The sequence below is a fragment of the Rosa rugosa genome, chromosome 5 (assembly GCF_958449725.1).
Source record: "Rosa rugosa chromosome 5, drRosRugo1.1, whole genome shotgun sequence".
In the NCBI taxonomy this organism is placed as follows: domain Eukaryota; kingdom Viridiplantae; phylum Streptophyta; class Magnoliopsida; order Rosales; family Rosaceae; genus Rosa; species Rosa rugosa.
This window is the reverse complement of record NC_084824.1, coordinates 1,534,994-1,555,426: the sequence shown is the minus strand read 5'-3', so window position 1 is coordinate 1,555,426 and position 20,433 is coordinate 1,534,994. Positions and strand designations below refer to the sequence as shown.

The following is a 20,433-nucleotide window of genomic DNA, read 5'->3' as shown; positions in this document are numbered from 1 at the left end:
AGTCTCTTAAGCTAAAACCCTCTTTTTCCCGTAACCGTTCTCTTCAATTCTAGGCTTTAGGGTTGAGGAATCTCATCCCATTGATCGTCAAAAGTTGATATCCTGAGGGGCATTTCGGGAACAATGAAGCGACGCAAGTTCGAGCCGGTGCTGTCTCACACTCGGCTGAGATTGCTTCAAATCCTCATGGCCACACTGTTGGTTTACTTTCTAATCACCAGCTTCGAAACCCCGAAAACCGGGTGGGATTCCGGCGAGGAATACGACGCCTCGTTCGAGCTGTTTAGCGACTCGTCGTTGTCCAGAGAGGGGTTAACGGAAGCTTTGAGTAGACCCACTGACCACGGCCCCCGGCTTCGTGATTCCCGAGGGTCGCCGCTTCAGACACCCGAGCGGAGAATGCGGGAGTCAAAGAGAGTCTCGGGTTTGGTTTTCGAGGGGGAGAAGACTCAGTTTGACGGAAATGTGAGTAAGGCGGACGAAGTTTTCGGGCTTCACAAGGCGGCCGTGGAGGCCTGGAGAGTGGGGAAGAAGCTCTGGGCCGAGATTGAGTCCGGCAAAATTGAATTGGACAAGTCCGAGAACCGGTCCGACCCGTGCCCGCATTCGCTTTCGGTAACCGGGTCCGAATTTCACGCCCGGAACCGGGTGATGGTGATCCCGTGTGGACTGACGCTGTGGTCGCACATTACGGTGGTGGGTACGCCGCGGTGGGCCCACCCGGAATATGATCCGAAGATTGCGGTGGTGAAGGAGGGGGAGGAGGCGGTGATGGTTTCGCAGTTTATGATGGAACTGCAGGGGTTGAAGAATGTGGAGGGGGAGGACCCGCCGAGAATATTGCATTTCAATCCGAGATTAAAGGGGGATTGGAGTAACAAGCCGGTGATTGAGCACAACACTTGTTATAGGATGCAATGGGGTTCGGCGCTTCGGTGCGAGGGCTGGCAAGCCCGGGCTGTTGAAGAAACCGGTACGTAACGTTGGTTGCTATAATTGCATTTTTGTTTTTGTGATTTTCGCCATTTTGTGTTGGTTGGTACTTGGTAGGTAAGCTTTGAAAGGTACATGGTTGTTAGTCTCACACTTTTGCTGATGATGTGATTTTTTTTTTTTTTTTAATATATATATATATATATATTTTTTGTTTTGTTTATGAAGTTGATGGACTGGTGAAATGCGAGAAGTGGATTCGTGATGATGATGATCACTCGGAAGAATCAAAGGCCATATGGTGGTTGAACAGGTTGATAGGAAGGACAAATAAGGTGACCATAGACTGGCCGTACCCTTTTGTAGAGGGCAGGATGTTTGTACTCACCTTGAGTGCTGGCTTGGAAGGTTATCATATCAATGTTGATGGTAGACATGTCACTTCTTTCCCTTATCGCACGGTGAGCACCGTTTTTGTATTGCCCCGCATTGTGATCAAATGCAGCAGCATATCTTACAGTTTTGTTTTGCATCATTGACAGGGATTTGTTCTTGAGGATGCCACCGGACTGTTTGTAAATGGAGATGTTGATGTGCACTCTGTCTATGCTGCCTCCTTACCTACATCACATCCTAGTTTTGCTCCACAGATGCATCTTGAGATGGTTACTAAGTGGAAGGCTCCACCTCTTCCCTATGGGCATGTGGAGTTGTTCATTGGCATTCTTTCTGCTGGCAACCATTTTGCTGAGCGGATGGCTGTGAGGAAGTCCTGGATGCAGCATAAGTTAGTCAAGTCTTCACGTGTTGTTGCTCGTTTTTTTGTAGCATTGGTAAGGGTGATTGTGGAATGCATGTATAGCTTTATGATACAGCTTTTTTAAGTTTATATTATAACTGCTTGGTTTTAATTCTATGTCAAAGACGTCACAGCTTTTGAATTTACATTTTGACAGCATGGTAGAAAGGAAGTAAACCTGGAGCTAATGAAAGAAGTAGAGTATTTTGGTGACATTGTTATAGTTCCTTATATGGATAACTATGATCTTGTAGTACTGAAGACCATAGCAATTTGTGAATATGGGGTATGTTTTAGGACGAAACTTCAGTTGGCTATTTATGGTTTCCTTACAGAAAGAAAATACTTCATCTCAATGTATATGGTTCTTTACAGGTTAGAACAGTGCCTGCAAAGTACATCATGAAGTGTGATGATGACACCTTTGTCCGGGTGGATGCTGTGCTCAAGGAAGCAAGGAAAGCGCGTAAACATAGAAGCCTATATATAGGAAATTTGAACTACCACCACAAGCCTCTTCGTTATGGTAAATGGGCAGTGACATATGAGGTATCAATGATTCTGCTCTTGTCCATTCATTTTAAAGACAATTTCTATATGTTGAACTTGATGCGCAACTTATACAGTTTATAAGGGTACTCTTCAAGAAATTCTGGTATTCTGATGCTCTTATTGTCCTTTATATTCTGAACAGAGAATCTCAGTTGTTGTGATTTGGCCCTTTCTGTTCTTATTTAAAAGGACAATTATACAAACTGAGATGTTTATTAGTTTCTCTTCTCATGCGTAGTTCGGATTGTATTGCTATTATGGACATGCCCTGTGTCACATGTTAGTATGCTTTGTTATAAATTCCTATTAGAGTATTATTCTTCACTTCAAGATGCTCAGAAATCTAGCACCAAAAAATGAACGAATTTGTATTACTTCAGCCTACCTGAGGATTTTAGAAAATTGACACCCATATGTTATTAACTTATTATCAAACTCTCTAGCTTTCTCTGTGAATACTTCACTTGGATATCTCATCTACCTGATTGCAGTTGACTATTGCATGGAACATCGTATGTAACTAGTTTTGAAATCATTAGGATAGTCTAGTATTTAGCTCCTAGCGGCCAATTTGTTGATCAGATTCATATAAAATTATTTTAATTATGTCACGAACGATTTCTCATCTTTATTTTCTTCCTTGGTGAGCTCCAGGAATGGCCAGAAGAAGATTATCCAACCTATGCAAATGGTCCAGGTTACATCGTCTCCTCCGATGTAGCAAAATTCATCCTATCTGAGTTTGAAAAGAACAAGTTGCGAGTATGTTATATAGATTACTATCTCTTATTTTCAAGACAGTTGAAGGTCAGGGCTTTGTATGAACCTAATATCCAAAACCTGTGCAGTTGTTCAAGATGGAAGATGTGAGCATGGGAATGTGGGTGGAGCAGTTCAACGATTCTAGACCAGTGGAGTATGTGCACAGTTTGAAGTTCTGCCAACATGGGTGCATTGAAAACTATTACACTGCGCATTACCAATCCCCGAGGCAGATGATATGCATGTGGGGCAAAATGCAGCATAATGGGAAACCCCAATGCTGCAATATGAGATGACCATGGTAAATAGGAAATTTTATTTTTCCTTACAATACAGTGAATTGGAGAAAGCATACAGAGAAAAAAACAAGTTTTGCAGTCAATACTAGAATAGCCCTGTAAATATTCATTGGGGGTTTAAGTTATTTACGAAGCTGCTGAGCCCTTATCCGAATCCCTTCATTTTGCCCATCTTCTCTCCTATGATCAGCTGATCCTAAACATAAGAGGTTTGGTCTTTCTCGTTTTCTGGTTTAGAATTCAGTACTTGTATCTTAGCGACTGATACATTAAAGCCGTTCTCAGAGAAGAAAAGGAGCTTTGAAGTTTTTAAGTTTTATTAATTGTGCTGCAAGTTACCAAGGATCTTCTTTAGTACCAGATTTACTGCACTGCTCCTCTAGAATGTTTAGAGCCGTGAAACATGAACCTTCTATATTTGCATTCTGGAGCATACCATAAAGCGATCGGTGATAAAGATGGAACCTTCACAACAAAAAGCGATTCTTTCTTAGTGGGTTATAGTGCTATAAAGAAGGAACCCTATTCCCATAATCTTCTCTTTTATTTATACTCTTGCTTTAAAGTTGTACCAACTCAATCCCTGCTGGGTTATTTTAGGTTCAAGTGTATATGTTCGATGGCAGTCGGGCATGCTCTATTTCAGACGGTCACTGTCCGTGAACCCACCGGGTCTACTTTCTAGTAAGAGAACATTTTCAATATGAAGATAATCAACGGTACATGTACAATCCATTCCGAGATGACAATAATCCTTTACCTCAAGGACTTAATTAACTTAAAATACCTACCCTACAAACATGCATTGTGGAGACTTGGTTATTACATGAGAACAAGAAAGAAAAAACTCAAACCTCAGCATTGCATTTGATTAACAATCTAGTGGTCTACAAGTGTACTGAAACCAATAGCCACACCAAACAATAGAATAGCCAGGTCCCTGCAAGAACACCAAGACAACTTCAGCAATTAAATAAGAGTAACAATCTAAATTTAAAAAGGGTAAAAACTGAAGTATGTACCAGAGTGCCACGATGCAATAAGCCTCGAGCCATAACTATAGGGCGATCCAAAGTAGCAATCGTTTGTAGTGTTCAAACCATTCGGACAATTACATATAAACGAGTTATAAGCTCCATAGTACCCACAAACCCCATTACTCCTCTCACAATTAAAACATGAACTGGGAAACTCATTATTCACATTGAACTTATACTTGAGCGCTATCCCATACTTCCAACTATTAGGGTCGGATTCACGGCCATTGAAGCTGTAAAAACCAGAATAAGAGCTGCACTGTAGCTTCTGCAAGTCCATCTCGAAAGCCGGCCCGAGATCCACCGGCGTGTAAACGCAACACGTGGCGATGGGGAGATTGATGAAGCTTATAGCCCTGCATGAATACAAGTAGCTGCAGATGGGTGCACCTTGGTTATCACAAAGAGAGAGCTTGGAGTTGTCACTGCTGTAAAGGCTGCCGTTGGATGATGAGGTGGAGCAGTCGAGCAAGGCGAAGATGTTGTCGTCTTGGAAGGTGAACGGCGCATCGTAGTTGAGGCTGAAGCCTTTGCTGGGTTGAGTGCAGGAGCAGGTGGACATGGAGGGGTCTGAGATGTAGAGGACTTGTTTTGTGTAGTCTATGTTGGTGATGGGGTAGGATCCGGTGTGGGTGGTGAAGGTGAGCTTGTCTTGGTTGCATGTTACGGATTGGTGGAAGCGCGGGTCGCCGCAGCCGGCGTCACTGCCGAATGGGAAGTTAAGAGGGATTCTGTTGCAGGATCTTTGGCAAATTTGGGATGTGATTGAGGAGGGTAGAGTAAGGAAGATGAAGAAGATGAAGGAGGTGATAGTAGTTGAAGGATGACTAAGGTTCATTGTTGTGGCTATATGATTGAAGGAGAGATGAAGTCAGTATTGAAGAGAGTGTGAGAAGTGAGCCTCAGTGTGTTAGTATTTATAGGAAAAATGTTTTGTTAGCTAGCTTGATATACATTAATCGGAAATGAAAGACAGTTTAAATAACATTTTCAACATTCTTTTAGACTAGAGAGCTTCTATTCATACCTCCTAAATTGGTATTTAAACCTCCCTATTTAATAGACCTCCAACTTACATTTACAAATAGCCAATATGCTATCTACACCTCCTTAATTTTCTCAAAATGCCCATCGTCCAATAAAATCAATAAAAGTCTTTTTCTTTTTAGATTCTATTCATACCTCCAAAATCGGTAGATGGATCTCCTTCAATTTTTGAACAATTCACAATCCTATTTTACCTTTTAACAAAAAAGATCAATAATCCTAATTTTGTAGCTCCTATTTTGTTTCTTTCATTCCATAAGTATTTTTTAGTCTTTCTTCCATGAACTTGTGCATGTGAATTTGACGAGTTCTATCAAAGCTACCTAGGTACTGTAGAACATATGAATGTGCATAATCATCTTATGATTGTTCAAAGGTCAAACATAAATCCTCATATTTCTACTAACTTGGGTTAGTTTTGGCACATGATACACAACCACATTAGTATCACTTTTTAATTATTCAAAATCTTGTTGTCCAAAGTATACCATGCTCTCGAGTCTATGAAATTACAGTGAAAGAGAATTGAAGTGTGAACAAAGAAATCCAACAATCAGATAGTTAGATAGCACGATAACACAATAATACCAACCTTTCAGGCCATACCACGTTAACCGAAAAGCCTGCAATTATAGGAGAGTAATTATGAAGGTATATATGACAAAAACTGAGCCCCTCCAAAAGAAGAAATAGAGAGACCTCGTTACCTTTGTGCAATAGGGTCTGGAAGAGAATAGATGTAAAAACTATGGAATGATAATTCTCAGAGTTGAGAATTTCAATAATTGACCTTCTTGTGCATTTGCAAGTCTTTTTCTCTGTAATTCCTTGATTGTTTCTTCCATGATCGAGATAATCCTTTACGTGTAATTGAATGCTAGAAAATATGATGCATGACGCAAGTAGGATAAGTATGATACGTATACAATGGTATGGGAACTACTCTTATCGAGACATGCATTAGGATGGAGATTTCAAAACAGAGTTGCGTTTCCTTTTGGTTGGTTTCAAAATACTGCTACTCTTTCCACAACCATATTGGGCCTTGCTCTTCAACTGCGATAGTTTCAAGTTCACCTGTAGTTAGCTTACAATACTAAATTCCAAGCCTCTACGCGTCCATATTGTTGGTATATATATCGCCAAGACACAAATATCGGAAGCACAAGGCTCACTAGCTACTTAAAATGATGCATATAACGCACAGACATGATGCCGATACCATACAGTACTAGTGGTATCGGGTAGGCCACACCTAATCCCACATTGGAAACAAAGGGGTGACAAGCCCATCCCCACACTATAAATACATGTCTCTCCACTCATTCAAGGTAAGCCACCACTCTCCATTTACTCCTACCTAGTCTACATTCTTACACGTATCTGACTTAGGCATCGGAGGGTCGAAGGCCGACTAGCCCGGTCTTCCTTCTTACCTCTGTTCATGGTTGGCAGGTACGGATTTCGGAGGAGGAAGCTCTCACGACAACCCCGTTTCATACCCAGAAACACATATAAGGAAAGCTTGATAGAATCTGTCTCACCACGACTAACGTTTGAGAGATAGAGAATAACTGTTGCTAACAACGACTCACTTTGATTTTAGGATTTATGTTGGAGGAGAAGGTTTTCTTCAAGTTGAAGACTACTGCTGTTCATAGGTAAGAAAGATTTTTTTTTTTTTTTTCTCCCATCTTTTCTGTCTTTATTGGTAATTTGACATGAGTTGACAAAGTCAACTATTGCTTGGAAAAATAGAGAGGTCTAAATACCATTTTTGGAGGTATGAATAGAAGCTCCCTTTAGACTAAGATATTTAACATGGTATCAAAGTCTTATTAGTTACTGTACATATGATAACTTATTACTAATGTAATGAATTTTTATTTAAATGCGTAGTGTTAAATTTGCTTATTAAGGGACGTAATTTAATAAATTAATATTATCGCAACAAATAAATTCAACTACATACCGCAAGTCTGCAGTCCGCCCCGGGACCTAATCTCTATATATAAAATGAAGTGGAAGCTGCTTGGTAGAGAGTTTTAAGTTTTCAACTTTTAGGGAGAGGAACTTGGGATCTCGCCACTTTCGGTGTTTGGGTGGCTACTAGCTGGTTGAGCTTTTGATCATGTCCATGCTTTTCCTCATTATTAGATGCCTTGTTTCCACCGCTAGCTAGCTCTTTCTCTCACACACATTTAAGACTTCCTCGTTGTACTATAACCAAAATACTTGGTCATTTGAGCTTTCTTGGGATCTTATGTAGTTTCCAGTTCCCAATAGATTGCCGAACAAGTTTACACTGAATCATTCTTTCTGCTATATATATTACGAATTGTAATTTTTTTTCCTCATTGCCTGCTGAACAAGTTCATAGTATTTAGAGATTGACTCATCTTATCCGATATTTCCAGATTCATAAAGAAATGTAGAGTAGATTTAAAACAGCAATTAATGAAGTAACATTATAACTGTTGAATCTTACTCGCACATAAATCTCACATGCTTTCCTGGATCTTGGTCCTGTAATCTCACACATGGCTTGTGATCCACTGAAAATGGCGATCTCAAAAACAGGTCAGGAGGGTAATGGTCATTTTTTAGGTCCCTAACTAGCATGCATACTTCATGATATACCTCCATCCATTTTAATAATTATTAAGAAACAAGATATGCAAGTAAAAATGTCGTGGGTATATATATAAATATGCACTAAAGCTACAATTTGATATGTACAAATGAAATGATCTATGTCGAAATATGTTAGTATTTGTCTATTTCTCAAAAAAAAAAATGTCGAAATATGTTAGTAGTCGGTAATGGAATGCAAATCTTATACTAGAATTTTCCATGTATAAGATCACAATACGGCTAAGCTACCCCTTACTCCGTCCCCAAAACAAGCGTAGCCGCAGCTTTCAATATTTGAATATCCATTTACAAACTCTACTTTTGTGGGTCGAGTAATGAGTAATGTACCCACCACTTCCATAAGCTTCTTATAATTAGGAAACAAAAAGATGATCAGAAAGCATAATGTTGGCATCAACCGGATTGAAAACGCAGCAATGATGATCTCTAATTCATGATTGAACTTTTCCCCTTATTTTATATCATCGTCAAATTATTGGTTTCGATAACAAATTTTAATTTCCCACTATGGTAATTGGGACTTATATATATATAATTCCATTGGTAGGGTTTCCAATTTTAAATTTTCAAAATTTCCAAAGTAGTTCAACGAACATTGTATGGCTTATATACTGAACAAAAACTACTGCATGTGTCAGAAGTAACTTCTCCTAAAAGTACAAATCGTTTTTCGTAGAACTAATTTAGCAAAGAATGCACAACAAAGTTCCCCCAGCTAATCCCCTAATCCAAATGCAACATCACTCAGTTGTGGATTTATGCAGCATCTTCTGCTTCTTTGCTCTTCTTAACCTTTCCTTCTTTTCTTCTTGTTCAATTCTTAGAGCCTCTATTTCATCTTCCTGCCTTGCAAGTTTTGCGCTGCCAAAAGAGAGCCATGCCACATTCAATCAGATTTAAGTTTGTCAGTTTGAGCGAGCACCTAAACAAGAAGCTAAAAATCTTGATAGGATCAAATAATCCCACATGTTTAGTAAACCAAATCAAACTTAACTTGATCATCCTTACCTTCTCCTTTCTTCTCTCTCAATATCAGCAAAGCTGGACACCATTGCACGATCATCTCTATCGTCATAATCCAAAGTTGAGGGCCTCTTACGATTACCTCTGAAAATCCATACTCCATATATCAGGAATTATTATTTTTCTTGTTCATAGATAGAGACAGACAGAATTAACATGAAAAATTTGTTGTAGGTGACAAGCTAAGCACCATCTAACTGAATATTCAAAGCATGAAGGAAAATAAATTTTTACCTAAACAGTCCTTGGATGATAGAAGAAACGTCAACATTGTCTTCATCCTCTTCCTCGTCCGAATCCTTATCATTAACCTTTTCACCTGTTTTTATCAATCTTCGCTTTGTTTCAGATTGTGACTTTTCCGATGAGGGTTTGCTTTCCAGAGTAGATTGAAGGTTATCCGCCAGCGATTTTGCTTTCTTGAGTGTATTACTTGGCACATGACTTTTCTTTGCTAGGGAGGGTTTCTGAGATCTTGACATTGTTTTCAGAGGAAGTCTTCCCAGCTTATCAGACTTCAAATTCGTAGAAGCTCCTTGTACAGCAGCCGGAGTTTTTTCATCATCACTTGATTCCGAAACAAATATATCTTTACTAACTCCAGCATCTTCTTTTGAATCTTTTGGAACATCGGCATCATCTGATGACAAAAAAGAGTAATCCCGAGACTCGCTGAGTTTTGCAGCCTTTGTCAAACCCGACTCGGACTCTGATTCAGACGACTCTGATGCTGTGGTTGTGGCAGGGATCTCTACCTTCCTCACATCCTGTGAACTAATCTTGAGCTCTTGAATTAATGCATCCCTTCCGTCAATCAATCTTTGAGCAATACGATGTTCTGAGGGGCCAAAGAAGGGTCTGAAAAAACCACTCTATGTCAAAACACAATTCGTAGTCTTAATTAAATACAAATATAAATGGCAATGTATGTATAGCAGTCTGCTTACGTACCTGTGCTTGGGTGTTTTCTTCTTCTCAACCGAGCAGTCATCAGCAGAGTCCAACGCCTTCCTGCTCTCTTTTCGAATGCGTTGTTTTAGTACCTCCCTTATTCGAAGAAAGTCAGCTTCCTACACAGAGTAGTAATGCAATTAAGAGGAAGTAATGCATTAGCTAGGAATGCTTGGTTCAGTAGTGGTAGAATTTAGAGACTGCTTACATCTGCAACCCCCATCTTCGTAAAACTGTTAAATGTTCGGCTTAACTTGCTTGAAAAGAGCTAGGTACGTTAAAGAGCTGTCTCGTATCTGCGGGCCAAAAGTGAAAAGAACGGTTAAATTTCATCGGTCCGATGCCGAGATTGAAGATCAAAAGTGAAGTATTTAGCAACATAAACAATAGTAAATTCTAAAAGTAAAATCAGTACTAAATATTCCAGGTAATTTTAAGCCATTAGCCGGAATAATTGAATTAAGATCTCTCCAAACATAAATAGAAATTGAACTGGCCACATGTTCACTTAATTCATAAAGATTACAAACAACGCCTTGTAGACTATGATCTATCTATACAAAACTAAAAATTAAAAATTCATAGAAATTATAGTCTGAGTTTCATAGGTTGCAAACCCTAAAACAAGAGGCACAAGCAAAGGAAATAAGCAAAAGCCGATTCCGGATAAAAAAAATAAAAAATCAAGGACACAAAACCGCATCCAAGCAAGAGAAGAACACAAATTCACCAGTAAATATTAATATAAGCTAGACATTCCTCTCCAAACCCTTTATAATTATAACATAATCCTATAGAAGCACAACGATGAAAAAATTGTGTGTAAATTTAAAAATGTTCTTAGTTCCTTGGTATCCAAGTTAACAATAAAAAACCAAATAAGGGATAGAACTTCAAAGAGAAAATAATCAAAGCCTTATGGTAGAGAAAACTTACTTGGAAATCAGAAGCGTTTATGTTTTATTCTATGCTCTTGATCTTGCAAAGAAAGATCAAGATTGTAGAGACTAAACAGGAGACGAGCTCTGTATATATACAAATTTTCAAAATTGAATTAATAAAAAGGAGTCGGCCTAATGTGGGCCGAGCCCAGAGTCACTTACTGATTACAATGCCAGCCCAAAACATTAACGGCCCAATCGAATACTTATATCCAGTATTTCATGTTATTCTTTCTCCAAAACGCTTGGGAGGAGCCAAAAGGAACATCGATATCCTTCGACCGTCCACCTGAAACAAGCTTTGCGAAGTCTGAAGCTTCTGGGTTTTCACCGTTGATCAATTTGAAGGTAAATTTATGGTGTTTGATAGCTGATATATACTGGGTAATGTCTAGTTTTCCATTTTTAAGGTTGGAAATGTTTTTGTCTATTGCACTCCAAGTGTTCGATAAAATGCCTGAGACAATTTTAGTATTGACTAAGTGTGGCACGTTGTGTTTAGTATGATTGATCTTGGAAACTGAACTTACTTATAGTTATTGTGTTTAGTCTGATTGATCTTGGAAATGCTTAGTTCGAAAACTTGTGTAGTTATTTACAATGTCTGCAATGATGTATGTGCACTATGTTTGCTTTGAAGAGTGTGTACACATTGAGTGATTAGTTTGTTACTATACAGGTGATGTGATGAGGAAGCATATTTGCTTTGGTTCTTCTAAATGGAAGAGAACCGCAGCATCAGGGGATCCCCAAAAGTTTTATTGATGGGTTCCTCTAACAGATATGAAGAGGTGCACCATCTTCTCAGACTATTGTTGTCAGATCTTCAGTCAGCGTCCCCGGTTAAATCATGGTCTAAATGGTTCGGTGTTGTTCTTTAGAAGTTTAAGCCATATGCTCTCATCTGGCTCGACAGATATGAGGCCTTTTCCTGATTATTCCCCCAAGAGACCGACCATCAAGGATGCCGAATTTGTCCATGGCATCTCCACCACAATAAAGTTGCGCAGCTCTGAGCCCTTGCGCCGGATTCTGAAGCCCTATGAATCAAAGTTCAGGTCTGACCATCTAATTTGGGTTCTCATGAAGATTAAGAGTGAGTATAAGCTGGTTTTGGATTTGTTTGATTGGGCATGCTTACGAAGGGATCCAACACTAGAAGCTCGTTGCATTGTTGTGCACATTGCCACAGCATCAAATGATCTCAAAACAGCTCATGGGCTTATCCATGATTTTTGGTCAAAACCCAAATTAGATGTCAGTCTTTCATGCACTCACTTTACCGACAGGTTGATATACACTTACAAGGACTGGGGTTCAGACCCCCATGTGTTCGATGTTTTCTTCCAAGTCCTTGTTGAACTTGGGATGCTCAAAGAAGCAAGAAAACATTTTGAGAAGCTGTTGAGTTATAGGTTGGTTATCTCTGTTGATTCCTGTAATTTATTTCTTTCTCGTTTATCTAGTACATCTGATGGAATTGAGACGGCAATAAAGTTTTTCAATGAATATCTTGAAGTGGGTGTTCATTGGAACACGTCGTCATATAATATTATCATTCATTCTCTCTGTCGATTAGGGAAGATAAAAGAAGCCCACCATTTACTACTGCAAATGGAGTTGAAGGGTTGTTTGCCTGATGTTGTAAGTTATAGTACTTTAATCAGCCGATATTGTTATGTTGGAGAACTACAGAATGTGTTGAAGCTCATAGAAGAGATGAAAAGTAAAGGATTGAAGCCAAATTCCTATACCTATAACAGCATATTACTTCTTCTCTGCAAGACTGGAAAACTATCTGAAGCAGAAATGATATTGAGGGAAATGATGGTTGTGGGAGTACGTCCTGATAATGTCATCTACACAACTCTAATTGATGGTTTCTGTAAGTTAGGGAATGTTCCAGCTGCTTGGAGGCTGTTTGATGAAATGCGGGTTAGGAAAGTTATCCCAGATTTTATAACTTATACTGCTGTTATTCATGGATTCTGTCGAACAGGGAAGATGATGGAAGCAGATAAGCTCTTCCATGAAATGGTTAGTAAAGGGTTGGAACCAGATGAAGTTACTTATACAGCACTGATTGATGGTTATTGCAAAGCAGGTCAGATGAAAGAGGCTTTTTCTCTTCACAACCAGATGGTTACTATGGGGCTTAGCCCAAATGTTGTCACTTATACTGCACTGGCTGATGGTCTTTGTAAACGAGGGGAAGTAGATGTAGCAAACGAACTTCTTCATGAGGTGTGTAGGAAAGGCCTTCAACTTAATGTCTGCACTTACAACTCAATCGTTAATGGTCTTTGTAAAACAGGAAATATAGGGCAAGCAGAAGAATTGATGGAACAAATGGAGGTTGCAGGGCCCCATCCTGATACTATTACTTATACTACTCTCATGGATGCATACTGTAAGACAGGGGAGATGGCTAAGGCTCACAAGGTCCTGCGTGAGATGCTGGATAAAGGACTTGAACCTACAGTTGTTACATTTAATGTACTGATGAATGGCTTTTGTATGTCAGGAATGCTAGAAGATGGTGAGAGGTTACTTAAATGGATGTTGGAGAAGAATATTGTGCCTAATGCCACCACCTACAATTCTCTAATGAAGCAGTACTGCATCAGAAATAACATGCGAGCTACAACTGAGATGTTCAAAGGCATGTCTGCTAGTGGAGTGATGCCCGATAGCAACACATATAACATTTTAATAAAAGGGCATTGTAAAGCACGGAATATGAAGGAGGCATGGTTTTTGCACAAAGAAATGGCAGGGAAGGGATTTATTCTTACAGCTAGTTCTTACATTGCACTTATTAATGGTTTTTTTAAGAGGAAGAAGTTTGTGGAGGCAAGGGAACTCTTTGAAGAGATGAGAAGACAAGGTTTGGTAGCAAATAGAGAAATATACAACATCTTTGTTGATATGAACTATGAAGAAGGGAACATAGACATTACTCTTGAGCTTTGTGACGAAGTTATAGAGAATTGTCTTGTTGGTGAGTCCAAAAATGAAGACACATAGCTTGAATGGCATTATTTGGGAGAGAAATTGCCAGTCTTGGTTTGTGCCGATTTGCATGTGGGGGTGCTATGACTCCTAAGCATGGTGATATTTCTCAGTTCCATGCCTTTGATCCAAGTGTCTTGCGCAGTTTATCTGAAATGATGAGGATGTTGTAGTTTTGAATCCCTCTCATGGAATGAACATCTGCATGGCACCTGGCTATCAACATGTGATGTGGAACAAAACATAGATGAATCCGAGCCCTGCAAGGACTGCATATTCCAGACAGATTCAAGCAATCTCAAGACGCTTGTTTCTTTCAAAGTTTACATGTTTGACTTTCCTTACGTCAAGAAATGAGAAAAGGTACCTCAATTAGCAATCCTCTACTATATAGTTGATATCAAGTGTGTGTTTGTATACAAAATTTGGCAGGAAGATGCTTCTGCCAAATGTAAAGCATTATGTTAACCATTTGACTGGGTGCAGCACAGCAGCAGTCTTGGTAGAGTTGAAGATTAGGTGTAAAGGCAGAGAAGATTCAGGTGCGCTTGGATTTCTGAAATTCAACAAAAAGACAACTGAAGCTGATATTTGGGACTTACCAAGGCAAATTGCAATGCAACAGCTTCAAGCGTCAACTTAAACGAGATCCAAATGAAATGCGACATTAGGTTCAGAAATATAACTGAAATGGGACTTTGTAGTTACTGAAATTTTGCCCAAGACAGTGATAGTTCTGTATGCTTTTGGAGAACAACAAACAAACTAATGAATATAAATTCAGTTTCTGGGATTATTCTTTGGACCTTTTCTGTATGCAATATAAATTTTGAAGGTATATCTATTCGTCTGTGACTCAATGTGTGCATTAAAAAAAAGAAAAGAAAAGGTGAACCATAAAAGGTGAATATTTCCAGTACTATTTGGTCTAGTGGCATAGTCTCCCCTTCGTAAGTGGGAGGTTGTGAGTTCGACTCACAGAAGATTAGTTGGTGCATTTGAGTTATTTATCTGATCCAAAAAAGAAAAGAAAAAAAATGTGAATGTGTGAGAAGAATAGACTTATGGCAACTTGGCAGATCGTACGTCCATATAGCTAGTAACCAGCTAAAGGGAACATCAGCACCAGTGGTAGAATAGTACACTGCCACGCTATAGACCTGGGTTCAATTCCTGACTAGTGCATTTTTACATTTTCACTCTTTCCTTTTTTTTACACTTGAAGTATCGATGTGCACTTGCAGCAATAAGAACGGACGGCTGAATAATATCAAGTGTATTTTTTATTATTCTGATTAAATGTGGTCAAATAATATCAAATGTATTTTTTATTATTCTGATGAAATGTTGACCACAAATATCAAATCCCGAGATTGTGTTTAAGTGATGCATAGAAGAATATTCTTTGTTTTTTTTTTTTTGTTACGTATTTACAGACTTATAAAAGGTTGTCTGAAATCCATAATTTATAGTTGGAACATCAACATACTAAAGTTAAGATTTGTCGGATATTATATCTAGATTGTTATAGATCGAGAAAGTATCTATTTCCTATGATAGGAAATGAGTGAGTGCATAATAGCCACGCAGCTCAAAGAAAACATCAGACTTTTCTTCCTACGTGTTGTTATCTTCGCCACACCAAACAACGACCACCGCTTGTGCAGTTCTGCAACCTAAAAATGACTAAACGAACAACTCCCTTATAAATCATGCAGAGTAATTTCTTCATTTTCTCTTTTTAGACTAATTGAAAGCTACAGAAAATTGGTTTTTCTTTCCATCAATATCCAATTTGCGTACATTAACTTTGTACCCAAAAAAAATCTACGTACATTAACTTTGATGAGGACCCCATAATCACTCAGTCGGCAACAACAGCCTATATATAGAAATTAAATTTCTCATCCTCCCAAGTCCCAATCTACCTAACCTTCATTACGTTCACACCACATTCCAATTTTTCGACCATTAATTCACTTCTATATTAGTGCTCTATTTTCCTCTGTTTTCTCATTCACCCCAAACCTGAAACAGATCGAGTTCATAATTTTGGTCATGGCTAAGAATGATGTGAAGCTTATAGGAGCATGGCCGAGCCCATTTGTGTTGAGGGCTCGGATCGCCTTGAATGTCAAGTCTGTCGAGTACGAGTTTCTTCAGGAGACACTGGAACCCAAGAGCGAGCTTCTGCTCAGATCAAACCCGGTTCACAAGAAAATCCCGGTTCTGCTTCACAATGACAAACCCATCTGTGAATCTCTCATCATTGTGGAATACATCGACGAGGCTTGGGCCTCTGGCCCATCTATCCTACCTTCTGATCCCTATGAGCGCGCTATTGCCAGATTCTGGGCTGCTTATGTTGATGAGAGGGTATGTTTTATACATTATTACGTTCTGGTTTTGATCGATCAATTCATTTTTTTGTGATTTACTGCTCTAGTTCTCTTTATTTGAGTGTTATGATTTGCTTATATATGCATAGATGCGAGTTGTGCATGGATGATGAACAGTATATATTCATGGGTACCGTACTTTTGATAATAATATAAGAAAAACATTATAAAGAGAGAAGATTCTGTATAGAGTTTATTGGGGCAACAGTGAAATAAATTATATGATAATCCTTGGAATACCTAGAAAACCAAATACGAGTTTGCTGATATGTATGACTTGGGTTTGTGAATGCAATCTTACTGGCTAACACTTTGAATTGAATGAGAATAGTGTTTTTTTTTTTTTTGGGCAATGAATGAGAATAGTGTTTATAGCTTTAATAATAGAGCTAGTTAGATGGTATGTCCATCTCCTAAGAGACTTGCATAGCCTCTTCGGGTGAAATGAGAAACAGAATACAAGGGTTCTTAATTAAAACATATTTGGAAGTTTAGTGTCGGAAATTTAAGCTTTGCCTTATAATATAAAAGAATCATGACCTTCTCCATCTATTGTCAAGTGATTTTGGATCGGATGCTCTAAGTTGTAAGTCTCATGCTTTTGAAGAAATTGGTCTAGTGTAGATGTACAAGTTGGAGTACATATTGGAACATAATGTATAGCGAGTGAATTCTGTCTCCTTGTCAAGAAATTTATTCATATCTTGTTGATGCTTGCCGAATAATGTAATTGGTTTTAGGGGATGCTCCTATTTCTATAGTGAATTGGTTGATGAGGCATTTATGTTGTGTTATATGCTCATAGACAATGATTATCTTGGTTTAATGATCAAATGGGTACTATGTACTTGTAGTGGTTCCCTGCGATGAAAGGCATCCTTGGTGCTCAAGATGATGCGGCAAGGATGGCAGCAGTCGGGCAAGTGACAGAAGGTCTAGTGCTGTTGGAGGAAGCATTTCAAAAGATAAGCAAAGGAAAGAGTTTCTTCGGCGGAGATCATATTGGTTACCTTGACATTGCATTTGGGGGATTTTTGGCGTGGATCAGAGTGACTGAAGGGATGGGTGGGATCAAGCTGCTTAATGAAACAAAGACGCCGGGGCTGCTCAAGTGGGCTGAGAAGTTTGCTGCAGATCCTGCTGTGAAAGATGTTCTGCCAGAGACACAGAAGCTTGCTGAGTTTAGTAAGATAATTATAGCCAAATTAAGAGCTGCTGCCGCTGCTAAGGCCAAGTAATCTATGGAGTGCTCAATGTTGTGTGAAGCAGTGATGAGTATTTTGTGTTTATGAGAAATAATGAAGACCTACTTTGTCTCAGCAGCCAGCGGTCTTTGTGTTTTTAAAACTCCGTGTAAAGTAGTTGTTATCAGTTATTGGGTTTTCCTAGCAGAAATCATTCCTAGTGGTTTTCCACTCTTCCACACTCTTTTCTCTACAATTTTTATACTTGGGATGATGTTTGTGACCGACTGACGTTTCACAAAAACCAATACTATACAGTCAGACGTAGGATTTACATCTCATCTATAATTTCAAGATTCCTAACGGTGCGTTTGGATGAGAAAATTATAAAATCTTTAGGAATTTATAAATGATGAAATCTTTAACTCCATCAATCTAAAATTCCATTAATTGCAATTTCTATTGTTTGGTTGTATCTATTTAAGAATTGAAATATGTAATAAATTAAGAAAGTTTAAACCAAATAAAAAAATAAAATAGAAAAAGGGTCCTTGACCCAAAACACCAAAATAAGCAAAAGTTACTCCACTTACCCCAGCAACAGATTTTTGTTCCCAGATACACAATTTAAGCTCAAATGACCATTTTGCCCTCAAACCAATTAAAAAATTACCCACTGCCATTCTGTCTCCTCTCTCTCTTTGGACGCCAATACTCTCTCTCTCTCAGTCTCCGATCTGCGTTCTCTCTCTCTCTCTCTCTCTCTCTCTCTCTCTCTCTCTCTCTCTCTCTCTCTCTCTCTCTCTCTCTCTCTCTCTCTCTCTCTCTCTCTCTCTCTCTCTCTCTCTCTCTCTCTCTCTCTCTCTCTCTCTCTCTCTCTCTCCCTCCCCGGCCTGCAAAGCCCCGACGCCAACTCCACCTACTACCAGAGTCGGGCCGCCCACCATGGCGTCGTCACCAACTCTCTCTCTCTCTCTCACCGCCGTCGACCTCGACTGCAGTCGCCGTCAACAACTGCATCTCCGATTCTCTCACCGACCTCGACTGCTCAGTTGCCGTCGTCGTCGACCTGAACAACTCAGCCTCCAAGTCCGATTTCTCTCCCTCTCTCACACCGCCGTCGACCTCGACTGCAGTCGCCGTCAACAACTGCATCTTCGATTCTCTCACCGACCTCCACTGCTCAGTTGTTGGCGCCGTCGACCTCAACAACTAGGCCTCCAAGTCCGATTACGACCTCGACTGCTCAGCCAGCGAGGAGAAAGCCATCGGATTATCTTTGACTTGGATTGATGAGGACCACATCCACAGCAAACACATGGGCGGCTCCGTTGAGGTTCCATTGAGAAGAAGAAGATGTGGGTGCCCAGAGCTTTTTCTGGGTGCCCAAATCAACTTTTTTTTTTTTTTGGGGTAAAACGGAGGCAGAAGGAAGGAAAGAAAAAAAAGAAGAAGTTTTATCGGGGGCAATAGAAGTCTATTGGGGCAATACACGTCTATTAAAGGTTTATTGGGGGGCAATAGACGTCTATTGGGGGGCAATAGATATTTTCAATTGATATCATCTCCTCGTTTTTTTTCTTTAATCAACATTTTATTAGTTTAAATTTAAGGAAATTAGTTCCGATTCCAGCGACCGAAATTGCTATTGGAGGGCAATAGACGTCTATTGGGGGACAATACATGGCTGATAGACGTCTATTGAGGGGCAATACATGGCTGATAGTCGTCTATTGGGGGGCAATACAGGGCTGATAGTCGTCTATTGGGGGGCAATAGACGTCTACTGGGGGGCAATACATGGTTGATAGTCGTCTATTGGGGGGCAATACATGGCTGATAGTCGTCTATTGGGGGGCAATACATGGCTGATAGTCGTCTATTGGGGGCCAATAGACGTCTATTGAGGGGCAATAGACGTCTATTGCCCCTCTATTAGGGGGCAATAGATGTCTATTGGGGGCAAAAAAACTTTCCGGTGAGATTTTCAGCAAATTCCGGTGGGCGGCAGCCGATGACCGGAATCCGGCGACCGGTGACCGGATTCCGGTGAAAGTTGGCCGGATTCCGGCAAAAGTTGGTCGGATTCCGGCGGCCGGTGACCGGATTCCGGCGACCGGTGACGGGCTCCGGCGAAGTCTCCTATGGTTTCTCTCTCTTCCATTTTTTCTCTCTCTCTAAGTAACAAAGGGGTGAGGGGTAAAATGGTATTAAAAAAAAATTAAAAACAAAAAAAAAATCTTAATGGGGTATTAGGGAAGACTCCCTTAGAGTGTATTGGGTAAGAGAGAATTAAAAAAACTTAATGGGGTAAGTGGGAAAAAATCCCTAAAAATGGGGTAAATGGACAAAAACCCATAGAAAAAAGCCTTGTTTTGGAAATAAAAATTAAATACTGCAAATGAATTTGTAAATGGCACCTATTTTGGTGGAAATTGAAGTGAGAAATTTAAATAATGAATTCCTTCGTTTTTTTCCACAGAGAAATTTAAAATTTCTAATAATGCCAAACGAGGGAATTGACTTTTATGAATTATGAAATCCTTACTTTTAATTAAATTCCATCATTTTTTCTCTCATCCAAACACAATCTAAGAGTAATACTAGAGAAAATGTCACGCCCCGAATTTTGAATAATAAAATTCAAATCCGAAACCTGAATAAATACAATTACAAAATCCAAATCTCGAAACTTCGAGTTCATTATTACAATTCACTCTCACAATATATTGTAAAGCTCAAATGAGCATAACACACCTCACAACTTACAATTGCTGTAAAACTCTAACAATTGCTCTAACCGCACGATCACCGTCCTGGTTCTCCTGTCCTGTAGGAT

At 39.4% G+C, this 20,433-nt stretch overlaps 5 protein-coding genes across 5 annotated transcripts; 3 read left to right on the top strand and 2 right to left on the bottom strand.

Annotated features, from left to right (window-relative positions):
• LOC133711978 (hydroxyproline O-galactosyltransferase GALT6-like) lies at positions 1-3,918 on the top strand. Its single transcript, XM_062138048.1, has 7 exons — positions 1-973; positions 1,162-1,394; positions 1,476-1,766; positions 1,890-2,018; positions 2,108-2,281; positions 2,939-3,046; positions 3,133-3,918. The coding sequence occupies exons 1-7, from the start codon at positions 124-126 to the stop codon at positions 3,340-3,342; spliced, it is 1,995 nt and encodes a 664-aa protein (XP_061994032.1). The 5' UTR covers positions 1-123; the 3' UTR covers positions 3,343-3,918.
• Positions 3,919-4,020: 102 nt separating this feature from the next.
• LOC133711979 (uncharacterized) lies at positions 4,021-5,318 on the bottom strand. The gene is made up of 2 exons (XM_062138049.1): positions 4,368-5,318; positions 4,021-4,285 (listed from the first exon to the last, which is right to left on the bottom strand). The coding sequence occupies exons 1-2, from the start codon at positions 5,218-5,220 to the stop codon at positions 4,233-4,235; spliced, it is 906 nt and encodes a 301-aa protein (XP_061994033.1). The 5' UTR covers positions 5,221-5,318; the 3' UTR covers positions 4,021-4,232.
• Positions 5,319-8,824: 3,506 nt separating this feature from the next.
• On the bottom strand, positions 8,825-10,281 carry LOC133709081 (uncharacterized). Its single transcript, XM_062134689.1, has 5 exons — positions 10,267-10,281; positions 10,059-10,177; positions 9,342-9,965; positions 9,093-9,191; positions 8,825-8,945 (listed from the first exon to the last, which is right to left on the bottom strand). Exons 1-5 carry the CDS (start codon positions 10,279-10,281, stop codon positions 8,825-8,827), a joined length of 978 nt encoding a protein of 325 aa, XP_061990673.1.
• A 965-nt stretch (positions 10,282-11,246) lies between these two features.
• LOC133709099 (pentatricopeptide repeat-containing protein At1g05670, mitochondrial) lies at positions 11,247-14,799 on the top strand. The gene is made up of 3 exons (XM_062134709.1): positions 11,247-11,347; positions 11,679-14,374; positions 14,498-14,799. The coding sequence occupies exon 2, from the start codon at positions 11,783-11,785 to the stop codon at positions 14,024-14,026; it is 2,244 nt and encodes a 747-aa protein (XP_061990693.1). The 5' UTR covers positions 11,247-11,347; positions 11,679-11,782; the 3' UTR covers positions 14,027-14,374; positions 14,498-14,799.
• Positions 14,800-15,917: 1,118 nt separating this feature from the next.
• LOC133709100 (glutathione S-transferase U17-like) lies at positions 15,918-17,833 on the top strand. Its single transcript, XM_062134710.1, has 2 exons — positions 15,918-16,387; positions 17,265-17,833. Exons 1-2 carry the CDS (start codon positions 16,070-16,072, stop codon positions 17,646-17,648), a joined length of 702 nt encoding a protein of 233 aa, XP_061990694.1. The 5' UTR covers positions 15,918-16,069; the 3' UTR covers positions 17,649-17,833.
• The last annotated feature ends 2,600 nt before the right edge of the window (positions 17,834-20,433 follow it).

What these genes read in the sequence shown, in the direction of transcription:
- LOC133711978 (XM_062138048.1), top strand. Translation starts at nt 124, where the DNA reads ATGAAGCGACGCAAGTTCGAGCCGGTGCTGTCTCACACTCGGCTGAGA. An exon ending in CTTCTTTCCCTTATCGCACG is followed by an intron (nt 1,395 to 1,475) that starts GTGAGCACCGTT and finishes CATCATTGACAG; the next exon opens with GGATTTGTTCTTGAGGATGC. An exon ending in TAGCAATTTGTGAATATGGG is followed by an intron (nt 2,019 to 2,107) that starts GTATGTTTTAGG and finishes GGTTCTTTACAG; the next exon opens with GTTAGAACAGTGCCTGCAAA.
- LOC133711979 (XM_062138049.1), bottom strand. Translation starts at nt 5,220, where the DNA reads ATGAACCTTAGTCATCCTTCAACTACTATCACCTCCTTCATCTTCTTC. An exon ending in TATTGCATCGTGGCACTCTG is followed by an intron (nt 4,286 to 4,367) that starts GTACATACTTCA and finishes GTGTTCTTGCAG; the next exon opens with GGACCTGGCTATTCTATTGT.
- LOC133709081 (XM_062134689.1), bottom strand. An exon ending in AAGAAAACACCCAAGCACAG is followed by an intron (nt 9,966 to 10,058) that starts GTACGTAAGCAG and finishes TGGTTTTTTCAG; the next exon opens with ACCCTTCTTTGGCCCCTCAG. An exon ending in ATCATCCAAGGACTGTTTAG is followed by an intron (nt 9,192 to 9,341) that starts GTAAAAATTTAT and finishes ATGGATTTTCAG; the next exon opens with AGGTAATCGTAAGAGGCCCT.
- LOC133709099 (XM_062134709.1), top strand. Translation starts at nt 11,783, where the DNA reads ATGAAGAGGTGCACCATCTTCTCAGACTATTGTTGTCAGATCTTCAGT.
- LOC133709100 (XM_062134710.1), top strand. Translation starts at nt 16,070, where the DNA reads ATGGCTAAGAATGATGTGAAGCTTATAGGAGCATGGCCGAGCCCATTT. An exon ending in CTGCTTATGTTGATGAGAGG is followed by an intron (nt 16,388 to 17,264) that starts GTATGTTTTATA and finishes ATGTACTTGTAG; the next exon opens with TGGTTCCCTGCGATGAAAGG.